This window comes from Stegodyphus dumicola, chromosome 5 (genome assembly GCF_044657685.1).
Source record: "Stegodyphus dumicola isolate Sdum_Otavi_A_Nest chromosome 5, ASM4465768v1".
NCBI lineage: Eukaryota > Metazoa > Arthropoda > Arachnida > Araneae > Eresidae > Stegodyphus > Stegodyphus dumicola.
In genome coordinates, this window is record NC_140772.1 from 221,910,852 (window position 1) to 221,936,274 (window position 25,423).

The 25,423-nt window shown below is 34.7% G+C and overlaps 1 protein-coding gene across 10 annotated transcripts in view; it reads left to right on the forward strand.

The window, feature by feature from the left end:
- The window catches only part of LOC118181547 (uncharacterized), a 422,387-nt gene extending 404,475 nt beyond the window's left edge, over positions 1 to 17,912 (forward strand). For 9 of the 10 annotated variants that reach the window (XM_085817685.1, XM_085817689.1, XM_085817683.1 and 6 more), the window contains 3 exons: positions 1,073 to 1,144; positions 5,479 to 5,650; positions 14,317 to 17,912. In XM_085817685.1, the coding sequence (XP_085673811.1) occupies positions 1,073 to 1,144; positions 5,479 to 5,650; positions 14,317 to 14,511 (439 nt within the window). In that variant the 3' untranslated portion in view covers positions 14,512 to 17,912. The remainder of the gene's footprint in view (positions 1 to 1,072; positions 1,145 to 5,478; positions 5,651 to 14,316) is intronic. The other variant, XM_085817691.1, reaches the window with a different exon arrangement.
- The last annotated feature ends 7,511 nt before the right edge of the window (positions 17,913 to 25,423 follow it).

Sequence of the window (25,423 nt, forward strand, 5' to 3'; positions counted from 1 at the left end):
GAGAAAATTCTCCTACATGGTAATCTACTAAAAAAAAAGCGGTTAACCGTGTCTAAATGAGGGAAAGCCATGAAAACAGCCCTCATACAGTTACGAGCTGAAGGCATTTTTAAAAATTAACAGTTACTTAACAAACTCTAAAATTTAAAATGTAATGTAAATTATTATAAATTATCAAATCAAAGTAATGCATATGCTTTTCATTCTTTAATTCAAGGTAAAATCATTGATAATCTTTACTCTCGTTAGTTTTCTGTCTAAATATCATGACAGTGTATGTTCCAATTACCTTCCAGACTCTGTTAATCCCCCCCCCAAATTGTCGGTTTTGAAAGTTGTAAGCATTAAATACGAAAATATTTTATAGTTCAAATGAATTCAGAGTTTCTAGTAATAATTTTGCTGGTTTTTATTTCCCAGATTCTGTACGACATTAAAAACGGGATCTATGTTTCAATGAATCTACAAATATGACACATCAAAATGTCATTTTCTAGAATTTCTTATAAAAATGTTTTGTCTTTTGATTAAATAATATTTTTACTGCTATTTCCATCTTTTGTAGATATACTTAGTTGTGTTTCAGACAGCTTTATGAATAGCTGATTTTGTTGATATCAGCTTAGTAAACACGTCAACACAGCTGCTTGTTGTACCTCAACCACTTTTACTGGTTAACAGTCATTAATCACTTTTGTTGACGCGACAAAATGGTTTATATTTCTTAATAAAGAATACGTTTATTTGTTTCTAAACCTAGGAGTTAAACAAAATTTAATTTGAGAGAATAAAACACATATCTCTTCGCGCGTGTATCTGTATATTTCATACTTTCAAATTAACTTACAAACTTATCTCTATATTATGAATACTTTGTAATACATCATACTATTACTTAATCATAAATATCATCATATATTACATAAAATAATTCTCGAAGAAATGCTCTGTTGCTATATTTTGCATTTAGTATTACATTCAAATTTTAGGGAATTAATTTTATGCTACATGTTCTATGTTCACTGATATCATGTTATTTTAAATATTTAAATAAATATTCGTTTTTACGTAGAAGTGAAGAAGAGATTATGAAGGAAAAAGAGGATCTTCGGAACGCGGCGTGGTTCCAAGCAGGAATACCTAGGTAAATCTGTATTTCAAAATTTCACCACGAGGTTTTGATATCATTTCTCTTTACATTTACTTTATAAAGTACTTCTCCTGCCTTCTTAGCGTGCCTTCGTGGTGTAGTGGTCTGCATGTTGGGCGAGTATTCCACAAGTCCGTAGTTCGATTCCCGGCGAGGGCGTTGCTCATTTTTCATCTTGCCTGCTTCCAAAAAATAGCTAATGTCTGTACAGTGGCGCCCGAACTAAAAGGGCGGTGGATGATGATTCTCCACACTCAGGATTTGGCGAATAAATCCCTTAAAACCCCAGTCGCCCTTTAAAAGGGGGAGTATATAATGTATTTCTCCCCCCTTCTTAGCGTTCTGCATTCTGGGCGCGTATTCCAGAGGTCCGTGGTTCGATCCCCGGCGAAGGCATTGCTCATTTTTCATAACCTTCTGCTTCAAAAAAATACCTAATGTCTCTACAACTTTAAGAGCAAAAGAAATCTCAGTCTATTGTTGTGTCAGTTGGTGGTTATGTGCAATATGATCGCCATCTTAAATGCCATCGTCTTGAGTCTTGCGCCGAATTTTCAAAGGCGAAGGGGGCATGTCCAGCTTGAATTGCTTAGAACAGCATGTCTTAATCTTCTTTTGATAAGTGGAACCTTGTATAACGTACACTTTTATCGTGGGCCCCCTAGTTTTCTTCAATAGTATGATTTTAACGCCACGTTCTGTAAACTGATTATTTACAATAAGAATGACTTTTTTTTTTTTTTTTTTTTTTTTTTTTTTTTTTCAGATTACATTTATTTGTTTCAAAATGTAATTTCAAATTTAACCAAAGTTCTTAAAATAACTTAAAATATCGTATTTGAAATAACATATTTGTATTTTAAATTTTAATTTTAATAAGATCAGTGGTACTGTTTTTTGTTGTCGACTCTAAAGTCATCAGGTTATTTTAATGGCCAAATACTGGTGGTGAAGAATCAACCATCCACCATCTTTTAGTTCGGGCGCCACTGTAGAGTTATTAGGTTATTTTGACACAGGAGAAATGAAAGATGAGCAATACCATATACAGACTTTAGGTTATTATGAAGCAGGAGACAAGAAAGACGAGCAATGCCCTCGCCGAGACTCGAACCTGGACTTCTTGAATACGCGCCGAGTGTGCTACCGTTATACCACGGAGGCATGCAAAATGGAGGGAGAAAATACTTTATGAAGGGAAGTATTTTATTTGTTTTCGACACATAAGATGAGAACCTCGTTTCTCACATGCATGTACTGCAAAACGTATCAACATATAAGCAAATACTAGGAGGCATATAACAATACTACCGAACGTAGTAGCATTAGGCTTAAAGCAAAAACATGGCCAGAAGGCAGAACACCCTCTATTAGGGCCTCTAAAGCTATTCCACTGAAGTGACCGAGACCTCAGCTTAAATACTGGTTATACCTCATTAACATCAAACACGATCCTGAACTTATTGTGGCAGGGAATTGTATATGGGAAATAAAGAAGTAAAGGGCAGCTTATTCAAAAATGAAAATAACAATTAGAAAATTTAAATAAAACCCTACATCTTATATAATAGTATATGTGATGTGATGCTTTAAGAATCAATAAAGTTTACCAATAAGCAAAAAATTTAAAAATGTTGGTACGTTTTTAAAGTGATCTTCCTTTCCTTCATTGAGGGATCTTATGTGGTCTGATTGAGTCCTTGGATATTAATTTGAGGAGTATGCCCATGAACATGTTGATAAATTTGTGTTCGTGGGGAAGACAGTGGGACTGGAAGTAAATTAGACTGGCATTTAAGAGCTGTGAAAGAACATGACTAGAAGCTGTCCATTACCGAATCGACAGCTTTGCATCACCATTAACAGCAAGAAGACATATTTTCGGAAGAGATTTTGTCCGACAAGGAAAGAAAAGAGACGGAGGGATCAATTAAATAAAGTACAGAATTAAGTAAAATACATTGTTGTTGTTGTTGTAACTTATCTCACTTGTCTAACAGTAACATCAGAATAAGCCCACGGAATTCAGCGTGGCAAGAAGTGCAAGGTTGCGCCTGTCGTTGGAAAAAGCCTTGAGCACCATACAGGTGACAGAAAGTACGACTTCGCTCAATTCTGCCCCCAATTTTGATGGAGAGCATCTGGGTGAACGGGTCCGAGAGTCTCCCACCCCTCTTCCCCTACCACCAATCTCTCTAGACGACTTTCGTCTCGGCGCATATTTAAAGTGCCCCATGCCACACGGACACCCTACATTTACAAACATCCATGCCTTTTCCGGAATTCGAACCCGGGCCCTTCGGTAGGCTCCCCTAACCACTATACCGTTCGGGCGGCTAAGCAAAATTTTATGTAAGTATCACACAGTGCAGTGCAGTGCAGTGCAAGCGGTGAATGCAGCGAAATATCTGTAAAATCCGAAAAGTAGGCAGAAATAACTGCCACTGCGCAGATTCCTTATTAAAGTCGCGCAGAAAGGATAAGATTCAATGAACCAATAAACAGCAATTCTTTTAGTCAGCCAAGGTTTCCCCCCCCCAAAGGTAAAAAGCAGTTTATTTATTTTTTTTATTTATTTATTTCGAATGCTTTAACCCTTTCCGGTACACTACCTTTTAAAGTCGGTCGAAGTTTTGATAAAAGAAAAAAAGGTAGGCAGTCTAATTAGGCCTAGAGGAGTACACAAGTAAAATTTTGTGAAGATAGCACTTATCATTTTAATTCTGTGGGTGTGCCCAAAGTGCACACTGATTGAATAGAGCTTCGAAAAGAGTGCTGAAACGAGCATTGTTGTCAATGAACTGACCGATGAGATACGGAGAAAGAAAGAATACAGACTCTCAATTGTCCTAGATTATCGGTGAGCCTGCTCTGGGCACACCTAGGGTTCGCCGTTTGATTTTAGGCAAGATTTCAAGGTAAAAATTTAAAACTAATATCGAATAAAGAGATTAGTATACAGCCAAAAAAATAACATAGAAATTTCTTTTCGAACAATTCCTTTTATACCCTAAAAAAATATGGAAGATTTCTTTGAAAAATGAGGGTCTTAAAAACTAAACATGGCTAAAATATATGGACTGGTTTGTGTTGAGCTGCCATCTACTATAAATAAAGAAGGTTCAGAATAACCTATAAACCCTTTTTCATTTAATTTTTCTGTGCGTACAGAAGGAAATTTTTAGGTGTGTCCAGACCGGACACACTGTGCCGCAAAGGGTTAATAATAATTTTCATATGAGTATTTTTTGAGTTCCGGAATAAATCACCTGTTTCCATTATTTCTTTTGGAGTAAATCGCTTTATTACTCGAGCATGTTTCTGAAATGAATTATGCTCGCAAACCGAAGGTACTGTTGTAATTGCTTCAGAGCCACTTAACAACAATTTTGTTTATTATAATCTTCGTTCATTTATCGTACTCGGATGTACTGATATATTATGGTCTGATTCATATGGCCAAACTCTGATAGCGCTTGGCCAAACTCTGATAGCGCTTCTGCAGCGCATCGCGAGACAATTTCTGGTGCGTCGCATGAAAGTTTTATTATTTTTTGCGGAATTATAAGTATTTATTTATAATTATTAATTAATAAACAATTATTATTTAATTATTAATAATTATAGACAAATATAAATGTTGATTAAATAACTACATTATTTTCCTCAAAATCTATTCTTTATCTTTATTTTTTTTTTTTTTTTTTTTTTTTTTTTGTAGTGAAACTTAAATGCGTGCATCTCGAGATCAGTCGCAAGTACATCATGCGAATCGCAAAGTGGAGGAAAACTGAACAGCTCTCTTTATTTGATTGTCTGGTGCTGCCATCTATCATAAAGAAAACTAACTACTATTTAAATTTCATTTTCTTACTCAATTGAAGTTAAGAGGAATATTAAATTTCTGTTCATTGTAAAAACATTTTCTACTTTTAAGAGCTTTATACATTATGTTTTAAATCACGATGCATAATTAAGAGAAATACTGTTAATATAAGATGTAAAATTAGACAAAAATAACCTTAGATTGAGTAGAACCTTCCCTTTAGGGCAGTTTGTCTTAGATCTCACAGGCTTTGTTATTCAGAGGAGGGGAAACACTTTATGTATAACTCCTGCGCTCTATCTTTTTTCTTTCTAAATTAATAATTTTACTTAATATCTGAATTAGTTTAAGGTTCCACTTTTTACACTAATTTTACAAGTATACGTAATGCATTTGATTTAGTACCAACACACAATCTTTATAGTCACCTGTAGTTTCAAAATCATGATTTTTCGTTTTCTTACATCATTCCCCAATTAATTTTTATCTGCTTAAATTCTAGGGAAATTGCTTTGGAAGTTCTGGCTGAAAAACCTGAAGGATCTTTCATCGTTCGAGAAAGCACTACAAAGCCTGGCTGTTATGCCCTTTCACTTCGAGTGCCGCCTGGCCGTAATCCTACAGGAATAGCCCATTACCTTATTCTGCACACAGACAAAGGCTATAAAATAAAAGTAAGCAACTCTCGTATTAAATCTAAAAAAATACATTTCTTTTCTGTGTTGCAGTGCATTCGGCTGTATGGATTATACTACATACAAAATGATTATAATTTAACCCAAAGTGAAAAAATTACTAGTTTATATCTGTCTCTGTGTTATTCAGACAAAACAATATAACTTCAATAATCGTATCGAATTTCACTTAGTTCTCTAATTCGTATTTATGATTGTTATTCTACAAAATAATTTGTTTCTGTGATTCATCAAATAACTTAAAAAGCTTTCTCTTGCATTGTCAAAATACAAAAAGGTCCAAAAGTTACCAAAGATTTCAAAAATTTATAAACAGTAAGCAACTGGATATAGCGAAGCGTAGTTTGCACAAAAAAAGGGAGTTTTTACTGGGGTAAGGGTTGAAAGAAAAATGTGTAGTTTAACTTTTCACCTACAGAGGGATTCATCCCCTATTTTAACTATTGATTTATTTAGAATGTACTTCTAGCCCTCTGAACCAAATCATCAAATGAGCCCTCAAGGATCAAGGATCAAGGAAGTGCAATTTACGGAGTTCATAGGCAATTACGCCTTTACCTCCACATCTTCAAAGGAAATTAAATCATCCAAAAGAGGGTATTGTCAAATAAGGTAAAAATTTTGATAAGCCGAATGACTTGGAGTAAGTGCCTTCACACTGAGTCAAAAAAAGGCAAAAAACTCAGAAGGTCTTAATTTTGCGCCGAAAAAGGGCCAGAATAATTTAGATAGGGGCAGCCAGAAAATTTTGACTAGAAAAATAAAAGGTGAAGTTTCCTTGAACCTTGATAATCATTTTCTTTGCATACGTCAGATGAAGGACACGCAGGGAAATTCCGATGCGCGTTCTTCGAGGTGGGAGGGAGGGGGGAACCTGTTTACAGGTCGAAAAAGTAGTTCTGTCAGTGATCAGCTGGGAGGGAGAAGTTTCATTTTTGACAGCTATTCATTGCGGTTTTTAAAAGCCAAAAAGGACGCTGTTAAGCGCCTAAGAAAGTTCCTTTTTAAAGGAAGAGAGAAATTAAAGTTTAACGAATCTTTTTCAATTTTAAAAAATCTTTTTCAGTTTTATTGCAGTTGATAGATTAAAGTATGTTAAATCAGTCCTATTTGACTGTGATGTTTCTTATTAAAGAAACGTTAAGGAGGTTCCTCGAGTTAATGCCGTGTGCATTAAAGAACTTTAGAGGCGGGGGGGGGGAGGTTAAGGAACGAGAGGTAGTTATTTACGTGGCTATCAGTGTGCTCATATCTAGCCCGTTTAAATGGCAGAGCTGAATATTCCCTATTGAAAACCGCTCTGGGTCTTTTTCGGGAAGAAGCAACAGCAGGATCGTATACGGGTAGCATATGAAGCACAGGATTTGCAACACGTTGAATATTTTTGAAAAATTTTTCCGAAAGTCGCTGTATATAGCGATTAATGGGCATAATTTTGCAAATGAGCCCTTATCATTTAAGCCCTCTGAACCAATCAGAAAAGAGCGCTAAATTTCAAGAAGTCCTGCAAAGGAAATCATAACTGCATGAAAGAAATATTCAGATATCCACATTTTTGCGGGGTGTGAAATTAAAAGAATTTTATAAATTTCTTTTAATTTTATATCCTTAACTCCTATTCTACGGCGAATCTTGCCTTTTTTCCGCACGTTCAGAAACTTCAAACGTTTCTTTTTTTCACACACGGGACACCGCCAGTTCCTCATTTTAATTGAACGCAAAAGGCAATATCATTTCTATCGATAATCTATAAGCGACATTAAAACATCCCCTTCTGTTGCTTTCTTTTTCCTCTTGACCATCCCTTCAGGACACAGTTGCAGTTATCACACCCTATTTCGTCTTTCTTCTGAGCATAGAGAATGTTACGCAAAGGTGGAATTAATGTGTTCAATAAATCCATTATTAATTTTAAATTCTTAAACATTAATAATTGGCAGCCTAATTTAAATTTCTATCATTTGTACTTTGCAGATGAGAGGCGAATATACCTCCTTTCTCAACGCTGAAAGGAAACAGTTGTATTCGAAGGTTTCAAACCTCTTTTGGTTCAATGAGTTCTATATAATTACATTGAAGCTTCCCTGAAATCACTCACGACTCCCTGAGCACTCACGATTTCAGAGGATTTTGGTCGTCGATGGCAGTTTCCGCCTTAAAGAACATTATTTTCGGTGATATTTAATATCGTTTTTTAATTATGCTTTTATCAATATTGATCACCTTCAGAGGTAGTCGTCTCAGTAAGGTGGTCGCGTGTAATTAATTATATTTGTTAGCTCTTCTTTTCAGTCATAAAACAATTTAGTTTGCTTGTTTTTAAATTAATAAATTACATTAAAAATAAAATACCTTAAAAGGAAGCTTAAAAGGAAGTTCGACCGCCTCATCCGCAACCATGAACGCAAACACGCATGCGCCATTCGGACCGAATTATTCTCAAAACAGGGTGAAAGGATGGGGCCTTTCCAATCAACCAGCGGCCAATCAGGATATTCCAGCATCGAAACGTACCCCTCCGATCATTGTGAAGGACATATCCTTTCACTTTATCAAGTTGCAAGGCATTTTGGCTGGTTATAATCTATCCCCGTGTAAGGACTATCATGGGCAACAAATAAAGGGAGGATTTAAAATTCAGGCGTACAACCCGACAATTTATAAACAACTAGTGAAAGTTTTGAAAGATGAAAAAATATCCTTCCACTGCCTTGAACTCCCGGAGTCAAAGTTAGTGAAAGTAGTAATCCGACATTTGCCATCATATGTGACCTGCGCCGAAATAGCGGAACAACTAACAGATCGTGGATACAAAATTGAACGAGTCGACCAGCTAAAGAGACGACGAGACGGAGACATAATTAATTTGCCGTTACTTCTAGTCACGCTGGAAAAGAAAGAGAAAAGTAGAGAAATTTATCACGAAACATTCATGCTCGGCATAAAGGTTGAAGTGGAGAGATATAAAGGAAGATCAGGCCCCCTGCAGTGCTTCCGCTGTCAGGGCTTCCACCATGCTCAAAGTCACTGTAATCACGACGCTCGCTGTGTTAAATGCGGCGAAAAACATCAACCCTCTATGTGCACAAAATCCAAGGATACTCCTCCTAAGTGTGCCAATTGTAATGAAGTAGGGCACACTGCGAACTACAGAGGGTGCGTTAAGTTCCCCAAGCCTAAAACTGCTGTGCAAAAATCTTACACGGGTAGATTTGTTACCAACAAATCATACTCAAGTGCACTCACTACAGGACTGGCCCCCGAAAGTGTCACGGAAGCTAAGCAAGTGCTTCATGAACTGAAAACTTTCGTTGCACTTATTAAGGACTCGGGGTTACCCCTACTTTTTAAGCAACTAGCACTTGATAAAAACACAAGTGAAGATAGCACCGAAGAGGCAGCCAAATAATGGGCAATCGGCCCACAAGTGTTACCCCAATTAAACTCTGCATCTGGAATGCAAATGGACTTAATACCAAATTTTTAGAATTTCAACACTTCATTCAAGAGCATGATGTGGACGTTGCGTTAGTTACAGAAACTCATGCACAAATGTGTCACCGGCTCAAAATTGCAAACTTTAGAGACTACAGATGTGATAGGACTAGTCATCGTGGTGGTGGTGTATGTATATATGTTAAAAATATCTTTTCTTCATGTTTAATTAGTGTATCAAGAAACTTTAATATATAAGTTGTCACCGTAGTGCTACCTACTTTCAACAAATTGTATTTTACTGCGTGATACAATCCTCTTAATAATAAGCTTACAGATTTAATTTTAAATAACCTCTTACCTTCCAACTTAGCTACAATTCTAGCTGGAGATTTGAACGCTAAAAATGTTGCTTGGAACTGCCGTAGATCCAACTTAAATGGCAAAGTTTTACATAACTTTATTATCAATAATCTAGTTTCCATTTATGTGCCGGATGACTTCACCTATCGTCCGGAACGCATCGAATTTTCAGACATACTGGATATTGCACTTTCCACAGCGACACTTCCTATGGTCTTAGACGTGAAAAATGAACTTTCCTCTGACTATCTTCCTGTACTGGCATATTTAGGAATCACAAAGACAATTAATGGAAAGTATCGCACCAAAGTTGATTGGACGCTTTTTCAAAACGTTTTAGTGACAAGCAATTTGGCTCTAGGTAATTTTAATGACACAAATGGCATCGATAAAGCAATCAGTGACGTAACGCAGTCCATCCAGGCGGCAATCACGGAGGCTACTGAACATCTCAGCGCTAAGGAAAATGCTTTTCGCCTCCCCCGGAACACACGTGATAAGATGCGGCTACGCAATAGGCTCCGCAAAGAATATCACCTGACATGGAACCCTCAAATCAAAAGCGCGATTAATCGACTTGGCAAAAAATTAAACACGAAATTAATAACTTCAAAAATGAAATCTGGCAGAAAAAATCTCTAATCTCAATACTCAGGATGGCTCTCTTTGTAAAATTGTCAAAAATTTTAAAAATACTTACGCAACGAACAGACCCATTATGCACAATGGAAACCCAGCCATTACGAATGAAGAAAAAGCAAACTCCTTCGCTACACATCTGGAAGAACAATTCTCGCCTAACTTAACCCCTTGTGATGCAAAATTTGAACAAGATACTCTCATTAAAATTCAAGAATGGCTTAACTCTCCTACTGTTAACAACCTAATCCCGCTGACTACTCCGGCAGAAGTATCTACAATATTGAAGAAACTCAAGCCCAGAAAAGCTCCAGGAGTCGATGGAATTACTAATCAATCTATTAAATTACTGCCTCTTAACTTTATCTGCAAAATCACCAGTGTCTTTAATGCAGCACTGACTAACTGTTATTTTCCGACCGCATGGAAAACTGCAAAAATTGTCATGATCCCAAAGCCGGAAAAAAAATCACACCGAGACTGATGGTTACAGGCCAATCAGCCTCCTGCCGGTCCTCAGTAAAATTTTCGAGCGCATCATACTCTCCAGAATTCAACACCACCTGGATGCACTTCCTCCGGAGCAATTCGGATTTAGAAGAAATCTCTCAACTACTAAACAACTGGTACGCATTATCGAATTCGCAGGCTCGGCTCTGTATAACAGACAAAATGTAGCTATCCTCATGTTGGACGTGGCGAAACCCTTCGACCGCGTACGGCATGAGGGATTAATTATCAAACTTATGAGCTACAACTTTGAACCCGAACTACTTCGCATCCTTCACTCGTTCATCACTGAGAGGATTTTTAAAGTCTGTGTCAACGATGCTCTCTCCACTGAAAGGAAAATTAAAAGCGGCATCCCTGAAGGCAGAGTTTTGGGTCCTGTAATGTATATTTTCTACCCTGCAGATTTTCCCAAAATTAGCTTTACCAACTCCATCCCTGCCTGCTATGCCGACGACACGGCAATTGCCGTGAAATCAGCTAACCTCAACCACGCCATCAAAGTCCTACAGAATTTTACCCCATCCATCGAAAACTGGTGTAGTAAATGGAAGATCAAAATTAATGCAAGTAAATCACAACTTTTGCTCATCAGAAGAAGAAAACGAAACCGCCCTGTAAATAACAACCTTCTCCTGTTTAATGAAATTGTTCCCATAGTTCGCCAGGCCAAATACCTCGGGGTCAGTATTAATGATAAGCTTACCTGGACACCGCACATTAACAATGTCAGGAATCAAGCCCTGAAAGTCTTTAATTGTCTCCTACCCATCTTAGGAAAATACTCCAATCTTGATCTACGCAAGAAACGACTTATCTACTTGACTGCTGTGAGGCCCATCCTCACATATACATCTCCTGCATGGACTGCGGCAAAACCTGCCGACGTTAATAAATTGCAAATTGTGCAAAATAAATTCTTGAGAATCGCTACAAACGTTCCTTACTATGTAAGGAACTCTGTGTTGCGTAGTGATCTACGTATTGACACCTTAAAAGATTTCCTGCACAAGAGCAACGAAAACTTTTTTCAAAAAGCATTTAACTGCAGTCAGTTGAACTTTTTTCAAACCCTAAACTATGAAATCCTTGCAGAAGACCAATTTCTACGCCCGTTTGCTGCATTTTCATTAAATGCCGACGAAAATCATCCTACTTAATCTCCCAAATCCAAGCAGCATCCGTCGAAGCCACAGTTCGGGAGGGTGGCCCCTCACGTGACCTAGGACTTAGAAAATTTCTATCTCTGCTTTGGATCACTCAGTGCTACTGAAATAACTGCACATATCTGTACATATTTTACTTTATTACTTTATTTTTATTCTATCCAATGTGTATATATTCCTCAATAAGCTATTTACAACTGCATATTTTCTGTCAACTGAGCACTACTGAGACTGATGAACTTTGTGCTAAGCCACGCCCAGTGCTCATAAATTTTGGACTTTGCAGCAATTTCACGAACTGTTAGTGAAAATTTCTTGCGAAATCCATTGACTGGAACTCTTGCCCTTCAGAGAAAAATATGTTTTCATTATTTAAATAACAAATATTTAAAAAAAAACACAAGTTTACCGCACCAGCCAATGGCGTGAACCCCTAGCCATCACATGACATGGCCCCACTTTGACTTTCTACGCTAATATTGTATATTTGTAAATACTCATATTTAACCAAGATTCAATTATGGAACTTCTATCTGAATAACTATATTTTATTTTGACTTTCATCATTTCAACTTTTGCATATTTGTATCTGATTTGTATTTTACACCACCCCCACGATGTTACACTCTTTAGTGGCAAAGTGCCACACTTTCCCTTATTTTCACATCTTGTCTCTGCGACACTTTTGTTCTTTTTTTTTGTACTTCCAGGAACCCATATTTAACGATAACTGGCACAAAGCCTGCAATCCACGCAGGCTAAGTCCACTATAACAGCGGAAAATGGAATGGAATGGCCTTTCCAAGTCCAAGTGCCGCTGATATGCCGCGAATATCATACTATTTGTATGACGTGTTCCGGCTCTTTGAAATAACTGCCCTGCGGGCCGCTTGACAGTAAAGTTTTCCTGGTGTTTGAAAGCGAGGTTTTCATGGTGAGAAGGGGAGACCGCAAAAGAGCACAAGTCTATAAAATAATAAAACAGCACGTCCTGGAGTGGGAATAATAAAGTGATGGTAGGCAGTGACGTCATGTCTAGTCCGGAAAATTCAGTTAGGTGGGAAAATTCTGATTTTTGGCAAACACATGAGCTACAAGAGGTCGGAGATATCTATCCTTATTCAGTAACTCATAATGGAAGGCTCCAAAATAAGTAAGGAAATCGCATTGTTTGGCAGAGTCGAAGAATTTCCTATTTGTTAAAAGGAGATAGTCTTTTACATATTCAATTTTCAGATCCTGATGAAGTTGTTCGTATCTCACAAAGTAGTGCGCATTTGTCATGCATCTTAGGATTTTAAACTGCAGAATTTGTAGCTGGTTAATGTTTACTTCCTTTGCAGCGGCCCAAGCAGGGAAGGCATAAGTCATTATTGGTCTTATGACTGAGAGATAGATATGCCTTTTCTTGCCCAAGTATTCTTGAGTATTTACTTAGTAGTGGGAGAAGGCAGTGGAAAACATAATTAGCTTTCTTCTTGACATGTTGAATGTGATTTCCCCAGTTGAGGTTGTCATTAATTATAATTCCGAGATATTTTGCTTGTTTGACTGTCGGGACCGACTCGTTAAAGATCAGAAGTTGTTTCCTCGCAGGTTGGGACTTTTTCTTTCGTCTAATGATTAATAGTTGGGACTTTTGTGCGTTGATGGAAACTTTCCATCTCCGGGACCAGTTTTCAATTTGAGGGATGAATTCCTGATGTTTGCGAATAGCGTGTTTGGTATTTGCCGACTTAACCGCCATTGCGGTATCGTCCACGTAGCAAGCAAGCATCGAATTCGAATTTGTAGGAGTTGGGAAGTCGGCAACGTAAAAGAGATATAAATATGGGCCGAGGATACTGCCTTGGGCTACTCCTCCGAGGATAGGTGTTTTTTCGGAAGTGTGCGTACCCACAGATACACAGAAAAATCGATTTCGAAGAAACGAGTGGATGAGCAAGATGGATCTTGGGCGATGGAAGTGAATGAGCTTTGCTATGAACCCCTCATGCCAGACCCGATCAAAAGCTTTCGCTACGTCTACCATGAGGAGTGCAACATTCAGCTGGCTACCGATGAATATCGTGCTGCACTGATAATATCCGTAATCCTCACGAGTCGCTTGGCAATTGAAAGCTGTTGTCTGAAGCCAAATTAGGGCCTTTCTTTCCCTCGAGGATATAAATTCTCTCTTTCTGGAAATCTTCACGTGACCTTTGACGTCACAGCAAATAATAACGCCCCTTTTGGGCGACGCTATGTGTTTTGGCAGAATGCCAGCCAAGGTTGCGTTTGAGACGGTCGAAATACACATAAAATTCTGAGATAGGCCTGCTTTGTTTCCGTCAAAGAATTTGAATTAACATCTTAGCTGAAATTAAGTGGTAAATTAAAAAAAGAAAACAACTCCGCTTTCTTTCATTTCCTATCTAACTTTAAAAAGACCAGTAAACATACGATTATGCAACACATGTAAAATTAATTTTGTCATTCGATGAATAAAATAGAAAGATTATCTGATAATAAAGTTTTATGTTATCTTTACAGGGATTTACCAAAGAATTCTCCAGCCTAAGCGCTCTGATAACACACCATTCTGTGATGCCAGAACTACTTCCTTGTCCACTCTCCTTATGTCGTCATTCAACCAGGGACGCCGAAAAAGAATTTGAAGAGACAGAACAAAAGAAATGTGACATATTTTCGGACATTCACTGGCTTATGACCGATTTAGAATTATAGAAACCATAGGACATTTCTATGCTGTATATCTAAAACCGAAGAGTGATTTTCTAAATATTTCTATCTTTTTCATTCTGCAACAGCCGCAGAAGTGAGTCTTGATCTGTAAATTAAATGCTGAATGAAAGTACCAACTTAAGTGCTAGTCCAACATTTGTATAGAAATTGTACTTGTGAATTTCTGTACAATTTTTTTACTGCTTTTTCTGAATTACATTATTTTGCAATTAATAATTTCAAAAATATAAATGCAACTTGGAAAATTTTAGTACGAACATCCAAAAAATTATAAATAAATAAATAAACTATACTTTGACGATATTAGTAATAGTATGGTAATATAAGCAGTATTAGCAATTTGTACACTACTTGATTCAAAAAGGAAATAGCGTACTTGATTCCATTAATAAACGAAAACTAAGCGAGAATCAGACTTCAGCAGCTCCCAGCAATCAACCCAAGCAACTCAGCTTCCAGGCAAAAACATATAGAGAAATAAAAACTCGCTTTTTTTAAGTTTATATATTTTTCGCCTTTACATGTTATGTGTTGTAAAAATACAAAGTTTTTATACAGATATTAAATTCAAACCTCACTTCAACAGATATTGCAGCAAAAATTTTGAGCATAAAAATTAAACCTAACAAAAATTACTTCATGCATTTGGAAAACGTAATTCTGGAATGTGTCATAGAATGTAATTTAATGTATATTTAAAAATAGTCATTTGCATAATCTGATTTTTAAGACCTGACAATGATTTTGAAAAAAAAAATATAATATTGATATTTAGGTAATGCTTTAAAATTTTCATAATTAGCAAACTTAAAACTAAACTTCCTCGAAGCTTCCAAAGCAGTCTAAATAATCAAAATTTAAAAACTGCAGCTTCTCTTAACCTATTAAACATATATTGCTATTTAAGTCTTAAAAAAGGTGATGATATAGTGTCAAAATTAAATTTCTAATTTTTAAGCAGTTAAATTTTCTGTTCAGATTTTTCCAACTTTTGTACACACAGTACACATTTCTTGTACACAGAAGTAACATACTTATAAAGGAAATAAAACTAGGATTATGGCTTGAAGTCTTCACTATCTAAATATTATATTCTATCAGTACAAAAGCTATACAAAGGTCGTATCGAAATATAGAATTGCCTATCATGCCATGGTAATCATTAGAATGAAATTAGCATCTTATTCCTATATATAAATAATAAAAATGAGATTAAATAATGCATATTTTTAGCTAACAATCAACATTTAAAATGCATAATAAATTAAAAACATCTGTGAATGATAAAACTATGATCTTAAATGAAAATTAGATGTGCTTCAATCTCTAACATATAATTAAAAAAAAAAAAAAAAAAAAAAAAAGAGTCTGTGTGTCTTTCGTTCGTGCTACAAAATTTGGTACGTAGGTGCATCTAGACAAGAACCACTGCACCTCGAAGTGACTTTTTCAAAATTCTAATCAGATTTTTTTTTTTTTTTTAAATTTTATTTTATCTTTTCGATTTTATCGCATCATTTTGAACAGTTTCATTCTTTTAGAAATGTGGTTTTGGCGACAGTTTTTCATTCAATTGTATACTGGACTACTGAGTGTTAAAAATCAGCACTGCTGCCATTGAGAAAAATGATGGCGATAATTCTGTGCAGTTTTTAAATTTAATGTTTCGCTTGGATACTGGACGTTTGTTGAGAGAAGGCAACGGAAATTTGATTAATTTATTTATTAGGATAATTAATATTTGTGTTACGAGATATTGCTTATTTCATTGTAATTTTGTTATATGTAATACATTTTTTAAAATTTTTTTAAAAAAATTTTTATGAAGTTGTTCTGCAGAGTAAAATTCTGCGCAGTTTTTTCCCATCAGGCATTTTTCCGATTCACTTAAAAGCCAGACGAAGGCTGGCCGTGTTGCTGCTAGTAATTAATACAAGTAAGTTTTGGGTTCGCATTAACTTCAGATTAAAGGATACAGGAGAGACAAATAACTATTTTTCATTTAATCTGTTTCAAGTAAAATTACGTGATTTTATTTTAGTTTACTGGCAACCCTGTTATCATATGTTACTCGAGAATTATGAAATTTTACAGGTAACTACAATCTAATGCATTCTATCATACTAGCTGAAGCTGAAATCTAATATTATTAGTATCTAATAAATTCGTGAAATGTCACTTTCTAATTAGTAGAAATGTTACCTAGTAATAAAGGAGCAAAATAAAATAAAAATAAAAATAAATAAAGTCTGAAAGTATTCAGGTTTTATATTACGCCCAAAGGGGCTTTTTTTTTTAAACGTTTTGTGTGTTTGTTACCTTTATTTATTAAAAATCGTTCTTACACTTAAAACATAAAATTCAATTCAACAGCAATATCACAAAAAAGTAATATTATATCACACTAAAGAATAAAGGTGATTCTCGCATGAAGACCATGCTATACAAGTTTTCTCTTATTTTTATTCGCATCTCATACATAAACATATTAGACTGAAATGTAGCCTCAAGTATAATTCATCAGGTAATCCGAGAAAAAGACTAAAGAATAAACTAACCTAGTAAGCAAAAAATATCCATTACATTCCGAATTCTAAGTCTGCTAGGAAAAAAATATCAGAAGATTGCAAACACACGATCGCGAGAGATCACATGATCATTTTATTTTCAACAATTTCAAAAGTGAATCTATGGAAAATAGCAAAACGAAATTAGCAGCCCTTCTGTGCAAATTACCCCTTTCGGCTAAAAATGATAAATATGACTTAAATCTAAAAACAAAATGATAAATATGACTAATTATATGGGATTATTAATAATTGTATGGGAGAAGGAAAGTTTTTAAATGATTTTTCAAATTTAACTCTAAAATCGTATTAGTAGGATAATCTGCATCCATTCATAACGTCAGTCATTATCGTAAATAAACCGAAATTAGTTTTTAAACTAAAATAAATAAGAATTTTTCCTATCATATTTCACCATATTTAACTTTGTTGGATTAATAGAATGATTATACCTTTACATATATAAGCATCTCAGCCAGAAAAGAAAATTCATTATAAAGATTTGTTCATAAGCAGTAAAAAAGAATTATCTGAAATACGACTTTATAGAGAAAACAAATATATTTGTGAAGAGGGTAAATTTTTAAATGTATGAAAACATTTAAAAGCTGCAGAAGTTTACAGCTTGAAATCTAGTCAAGAAACCTGTATCACATTAGAAACCACAAAAAGTATTTTTACATTATTTTATATTAGTTTTGGAGTTAATGTAAAGTTAAAATACCTATTGTATGTTTCTGATGTAAAGTGATAATGTATATCTTTGACAAATATTTAAATGTTAAGCATTAAAAATATACACATTTTGTGGAGATATATCACAGTTTTTTTTTTTTTTTTTTTTTTTTCCAGTTTGCATTTAATTTTCATGTTTTAAATCAAATTTGGAAATTTAAATAAAACATGTTGGGGAAAAACAGCCCAATTCAAATTCGGAATAAAAGAATATTTCATAAAAATGAAATGCTAATGTATGTATGTATGTGTGTATGTATATATATATTCACACATATGTATTGCCTGTATGAAATTTTCGTTTATTACTGAACACTGAATAGAACAGGCTGTATTGTATAAACTGTTTTAAAGTTTAAATATATTAATGAAATATAATGACTTGTTTGAAGTTATTTTTAACTTAAATTACAAAATTTGAAACATGTAACCTCTCTTTTATATGTAAACGCAGAACATTTTGAAGTAAATATCAGAAATATTTTGAAAGATATCAAGAAGGAAGAAAAACATTACCGTGAAGATCTTTAATCAACAGGGGGCATGGTGTGAACGAAAAATTCTATTGAAAAAAAGAAATGTGTTTTACCTGCATAAAAGAAATAAAGAATTTATTATAAAAAATAACAACAAAAGCAACTATAAAATGTTTCCAATTTTAACTTTAATGCTAACACACATATTTACTCTTTTTAATTACTATTTATACACTTCTAGTCATTAAAATTGCAACATCAGGAAGGAATGATGTGACGAATGTCAAAATCAGGTGAAAGGAAGAAGTTGGGACATGCAAATTATTGTTATTTTTGACGATGCAGATGGTAGAAACGACATCTGAAGCACTACATAAAAGAAAAGTTGTGTAGTGGATTTCTCATTTGGAAAGTGCTTTGTAAGGTTGGAATTTACTCAGAATACCGTGTTATGTCTCGAATAAGAACAAGGAATGCTTACCAGAAAGTTTCGAAATTTGATAAATGCAGGATCATTGCCTATCAAAAGTGTAGATTATCGTTCCGTGATCCCCTGTCACACTGGTTAACATCTAACCACTGTCATGCAAATATGGAATCAATGGCTTAATTACGGTCATACTGAACGGCATGCAGGATCTCAACACCCTCCCATGACTAATGCCAGAGAAGACAGACATCACGGACATATTTTACAGGAAATGGGCATGTTTGCAGGACGCTTAGTATCAGCTCATAAGGTGCATCCACATTTGCAGCAGCATGGAATATTAGTAGGGTGACCATTACTTCGACTTCCCTTGACAATGCAGCACAGAGAGAGATGTACACAATACGCACATATCTAGTTCGGATTGATGGTAATTTGAATGCAGATGGGTGCATTTCTGACATGTCCAGTGTTAATGCCCTATCTTCGACGCCACCACACGCCATGTTCCAAGATAATGCAAGACCACATGTTACGTATCATGTTCTGGCCCGATTGCTGCCCTGGTCTGTGTGGTCTCCAGATCTGTCACCCATTGAAAAAGATCTGGTCATGGGTTGCTGAGAGATTGGCCCGCAATCCCTCTCCAGCTAATACGGTTAATGAAGTGGGGCACAGACTTGCAGCAGCATGGAACAAGTTGCCTATTTCTATCATCCAAGCCCAGTTTGACCCCATGCCTAATGGGGTAAGGGCCGTTTTAGCTGCCAGGGGTGGCAACTAGTTCTACTAATTTTGCACACCTGGTAAACCTCCAAAATGCTTACAAATTAAATAGTTTTGTCTTCATGTCATACTGTTTACATGCAATAAATATATTTTTTGCATTTGCTTTCTTTCATGTTGTTGCAGTTTTAATGGCCAGCAATGTAAAACAGAAAATAAAAATGCAGTTATTCCTTAAAGAAAGCTTTACTGTACTGGATGCCTTGCCTTTAAATATTGTATTGTTTTCTTCATTAGTTTATTACTTTTCATGCATTGTTTCGGCTCACCAACGAACTAGTGGTAGAGTCGCTGAACTCTGATAGTTCAACTGGAGCTCAAATCCTGGCGAATGAACTGGCACTCGCTATATGGGTGTTTTTACATTTTTCCGCATGCATTTTTTGGCTATGAATCAGTTTTTTGTAGAAAGTCCTCCACGAAGGCATCCCTTCCCTTAGACAGTTAGTCCTGGTGTACTTTGCAGTAATCAAACAAAATAAACATGTATCATTACAAATATGGTTTGAACTACTATTTTAGGAGTATGCCAGCTTCTGATTAGAATTAAACTATTTACTTTAACAAAACCGCACATTAATGCCATCAAAGTCAATGACTCAATTAAAAAAAAATTAAAGAAAGAAGCAGAAAATTATCTCTATAGTAAGAATATTCTTTGTAGTTCTGAGCATCTAAACTATGTATCTCATAGGCAGCCTTCTTTTCTTGGAACGCTTGGAATAATTTTCAATACTCATAGAATTCTTGGATAAATTTTGTGAAAACTCGAAATGAAACTTCATAGTGTAATAATCCAATAAAATAATTAACAAAAATGCTTAATTGTAACTTACTATTGTTAAACTGTTCTTACAAGTACATGCATGCAAACTGTACAATTTGCAGGCTGCAAGTCAAAAGATTCTGTACAATACAATGAATATCAATGTCGTTCAGAATTTGCATTCATACGTACATGATTTCTTTGCGAATAGAACTTCCATTATTCCCACATAACTAATTTAGTCAGTTTCAAAATCAAAACTGCTTATATTTTGCTATCATTTAAATGTCCACATGTTCAGGAATATGGACTTGAACCATTCAGTTTAATCCTGAAATGCGTAAGAAGATCCAAAATGTTTTTGTCTTGATATACTTCTAAACGAAATAGAGAAATATAAACGAAATACAGAAATACATAATAGTTTAATATATATCAATTTTTTACATTTCGATACACTTTTCACTTTGTTTAATGAAAAACTCTATGTCCCTGAAAAGGTAATCTGAAGACATGTTTTCAAAATGTACTATAGTTTCTATTTTCACGCCAACATCATTAAATCTTTTCCAACGGAGGTCAAATTTCAGTTTGTACAACAAACAATAATCACTCAGAACTAAATCTGGGGTCGCTCAAAAAGGGAGCTTAATGCAGTACCGAAAGGCCAGGGTTCGAATCCCGGAGAAGGCATGGATGTTTGTAATTGCACTGTGCGTTTCCGGCATGGGGACACTTTAATATATTTGGTGGTAAGGGTGGGAGGAGAGGCCCCTTCCCCGGAATGCTCTCCCTCAAAACTTGGGGGGGGGAGGGTAGAAGACCAACCTCCTTGAGACTCTGGTAACCATTCCTTCATGAAATGCAAGGACAAGACAACAACTAAATCTGGTCTGTGAGGGAAATCTCCTCAAACCCATATTCTTTTACTACTGCTTCACTAGCAACAACACCAACTGAATGCACAGAAGCATTATTATGAAGAAGATGGATTCCGAAGTTCAAAATACCATGCTATTTCTCTTTAATTTCCCTGCGAAATTTATGCAAGTCTTGCATAATATTCTCCATTAATGATTGTGTTTCCTCCTTTAAGATCTATAAGGAAGATTCCTAAGTCCCAAAGTTCACTGTAAAATGCACAAAACAGTTGCTTTAAAAACATCCAGTCCAGATACTATCTACTTAACTCTCAATATCCTCTAACCCAATATTTTCACCTAGAACATGAGCAATAATTTCTGATGTCAGTGCCTTGATTTTAATGAAAATCATCAATGGATTCTTGACCTATGCAAAATTGTTTTACTAAGTCTTTCAGTATAGAATAGGCAGGATATGAATAACCAAACATATGATTCGAGCACTGTTTTATTTCTTTGAAATTAAAATGTTCTTTAATTAAAAATGTAATACCAAAACATCCTCAGTTTTAAACATTTTAGAACAACCAACCACATCATTTCATTCAGCAAGCAGTCAAAAATAAAAAAAGACGATTTCATTCACGAAACTTTCCAGTTTATTCATCTAGTATTATTATTGTGTGTCAGCAAAAGGAATTTACTGCTAAATGATTTTCATACGTAAAGCTTTTATGTCTATTTATGAACAGCTGCTTCCATCATATTTTACAGTGCAGCCAATTTATTTATTATTTTACAGTGCAGCAATAGTGTTTCCAATAGTTCTAACAAAATTTGCCGAAATTCTGGAGCTAAGTAAATAAAACAGAGAGATCTCAATTATGAAATTGTTTTGATATATTTCATGGTCTACATCATTTAATACTTATAATAATATAAATTTATAATAATAATATAAATTTTATAAAAAATTTATATTTCATTAGTTCAGTGCTATCCTCTTCAAGTAAGTGTTATCCTTTGGTTAAAACAGCACTTAAACTCAGAGCATTTTAAACTTGATCAGCAATTCTGCACTCTGATCAAAATTTTACAAATTTCATTCTAATTGCTGCAATTTATTTACCATTCACAAAAGGTAAGAATTTTTAACAGAAGTTTTAGATTAATTTATTTTGGGCCCAAAACGACCTCATGAAATGCACTACAAAACATTCTGTTAACAACAAAAGTAAGAAACTAAAAGTATTTTTCACTAGAAAATCATATCTAGTCAAAATAGGAAATGCTGCTAATTTAACCTAATACTCTATGATCAAATGTTAATAACTTTTAAAGCAATAAGTAGTCAGACCAAGTTATGTTCTATAACATGCAGGCAACTGTACTGTTTGTATACGCATATAAGCACTTCCATTAAAAATTGTTTCAACATCTTGTTACTCCACTTGATGGAAAGTCAGCAAGTCATCATGTATTTAACAGTTATTGCACCATAGCATGCCCCCCCCTACAGTACCACACATACAATATCTTTACACACATTTTATACTGAATCTTACAGTTTTACGAGAGCAAAATGTTACAGGAGATATGCTAGCCAAAGAAACAACTGACAATTCAATTGATGGGTATGGATTATTGTCAAATATTTTATCATATTCAAGAAAGCTGGTTTCACATAATCTAAACTGATAACAATCGCTTTCCCAAAGTCTTTTCCCAATTAACTCAAAAGGTGAAAAGATGTTTTCTGTTCTAAAAATGGCATCGCATGGGCCATTGTAAGGACTAGCTAACGATGGCTGCAGGCAGACACTAAGCACAAAAACATGTGTGTAGGATTTAAGTCTTGGTGCAGAAAATAACTACCTTTTACGTGACCTGCAGATGGTGCAGACTATGGAGCCCGCAAAATATTTCCGAAGTTTTGATGGAATGGTACAGGATCTCTTGACTGCTCCTATTGTTGTTGAAAAATTAACTTGGAAGATGGATGATTTTTCCCGTAGGACATCTCAGTCCAAATTGCATTAGGTCTTCTTTGAGAGTAGGACGAAATTCAAATAATACATTTAATCAAGCTTTCTGCCCTCTGGCAGTAAGGAAATATATACGACTTGGAATATGATGGCTAATTTTGGATCTCTGATAATCAATACACAAACACGTCTAATCAGTGATGCCTTTCCGTATGTCTTCTGTGTAAAATGAACACAAACTTTTCTTGTACTAGTCCCAGGATGAGTTAAACTGTGCAATGATATAAAAATTTGACAACAGAAATTAATTGGAAAAGGTCAAATTTTGTTTAGGTTAATAAATTTTCAGGAAACCAAATGATAAATCCAAAACTTTTTTTCTTTGCTTTATTGTAAACTAAGTATTAAAGTGCTTAAGAAAGATTCGAAAACCTCATCAGAAACCTGATCATTTACAGGAGTTGTAAAGTTGATACTAGAAAGTGGGATGTCATCATAGACTTTGATTTTTTACGACAAGGGGAAATTAAAAGGCAGTGGTTTTTGAAAATAATAAGGTTGTGTCCTTCAACTATATGGCAAAAGTATTTAACTGCAGCACATATAGCTATAGTATAATTCTAGTCAGTTAGAGATAATTTGCTAGAAAACATACAGTTGGTCGGATACTATTGGAAGAGTCAGACTGAAGAGCAGCATGGAGAGTGATGTCAAATGCATCAATACAAGCAAAATTTTATGATTAGCCTGAAATACTTTATTATTGCCTGAAATACTTTTATAGTCCACATGCCAGTATGTTGGGCTTTTTTAAAGCATGTGGTACTTAATTTTTCAATTTAATTTATCTGGTATTCAGTAACAAACCTAATGATTTAACAGCAATAAATACAGTTCTTAAAAATATTTTTCTACTTTTTAATCTGATGGATTTAAATAAAAATGTATTTAAATCACGAGATGTCTAATTAGAAATATTAAATATTCTTATAACAATTTTAAGCGGCTAGCCACACAAGCATATAGTAATAATAACAACAATAATTCAAAATAATTTAGCTGGCTACACAAGCATATAGTAATAATAACAACAATAATTCAAAATAATTTAGCTGGCTACACAAGCATATAGTAATAATAGTTCAAAATAAACACAGACTCAATTTAAAAAATGACTATTTATTACTTTTTAAGTTTAATTTAAAACTTATTACTAAAATCAAACACTAAAAAATTAACTCGACATAACATTCATATTTCCTACAAGCAGTCCTTTTTAAAACAGATTACCAACTATAAGCTCATTCACAATTCAAAGACTATGAAAATATGAAATTTTGTAATTCAAGTTAAAATTCAAAAGAGGTACTACATGTTTGAATTTTAAAAAGTATATACAGTCAAAAGTCATTAATTCAGACACCCATAATCCGGACCTCATAGCTAAAAACTTTCTGCACATGCACCGCGTTGACACATGCGCATAGGCGTTTACGCATGCGCGTAAGACCTTTACGACTGCGCATATGCGTGTGCGCAAGCGTAGAATACGTTTTCGCGTGCACGTTTAATGTATAACGGACGTATAAGCTAAAATTATCTATTTCAGTTAATGTTGATGATTGCGTTGTTCCTTAATCTTCGAATTGGATGCGGCTTATTATTTTTTGCAGACTGTAAGAGCAATGTTATAAAAGTAAACTTGAACTTTCGATTATGTCAAATAGAATTTCTGATGCTGGAGCTCCCAAAGGATCTACAAAACGAAAGTATGTTTCGATGTCCATCAAACAAAAAGTGGAATTGCTGCAAAAAAATAAATAAAGATATGAAGAAGGTGACAGAGAGGTTAGTGAAAACGAAAAAATTTCGATTGACAAGTTAGTCAGTATTATCGGCACAGCAATTACGGACTTGAACAGCAGAACATTGTAACTGAACAAGAAATTATGTCTGTTTATAGAATTAAAGAGAATGTATTATCACATAAAAAATTAAACAACTTACATTGAAAGAAATGTTTAATAAAGTAAACAAATAAATATTAAGCTTTTTTTTTTTTTTTTTTTTTTTTTTTGTAAATTTTGATACCTTTTAGATCATAATTGTTCTTTATTTCATAAATTACGGTTTCATATTTTTAATTTTAGAATTTCTGCATGACATCTTACGAGATTTAAACTGATGATCTATAATCTGGAAAAATCGATAATCCGGAATCGCCGAAGTCCCGACGAGTCCAGATTAACGATGTTTGACTGTACTTCGTTTTTATAAGATTATATA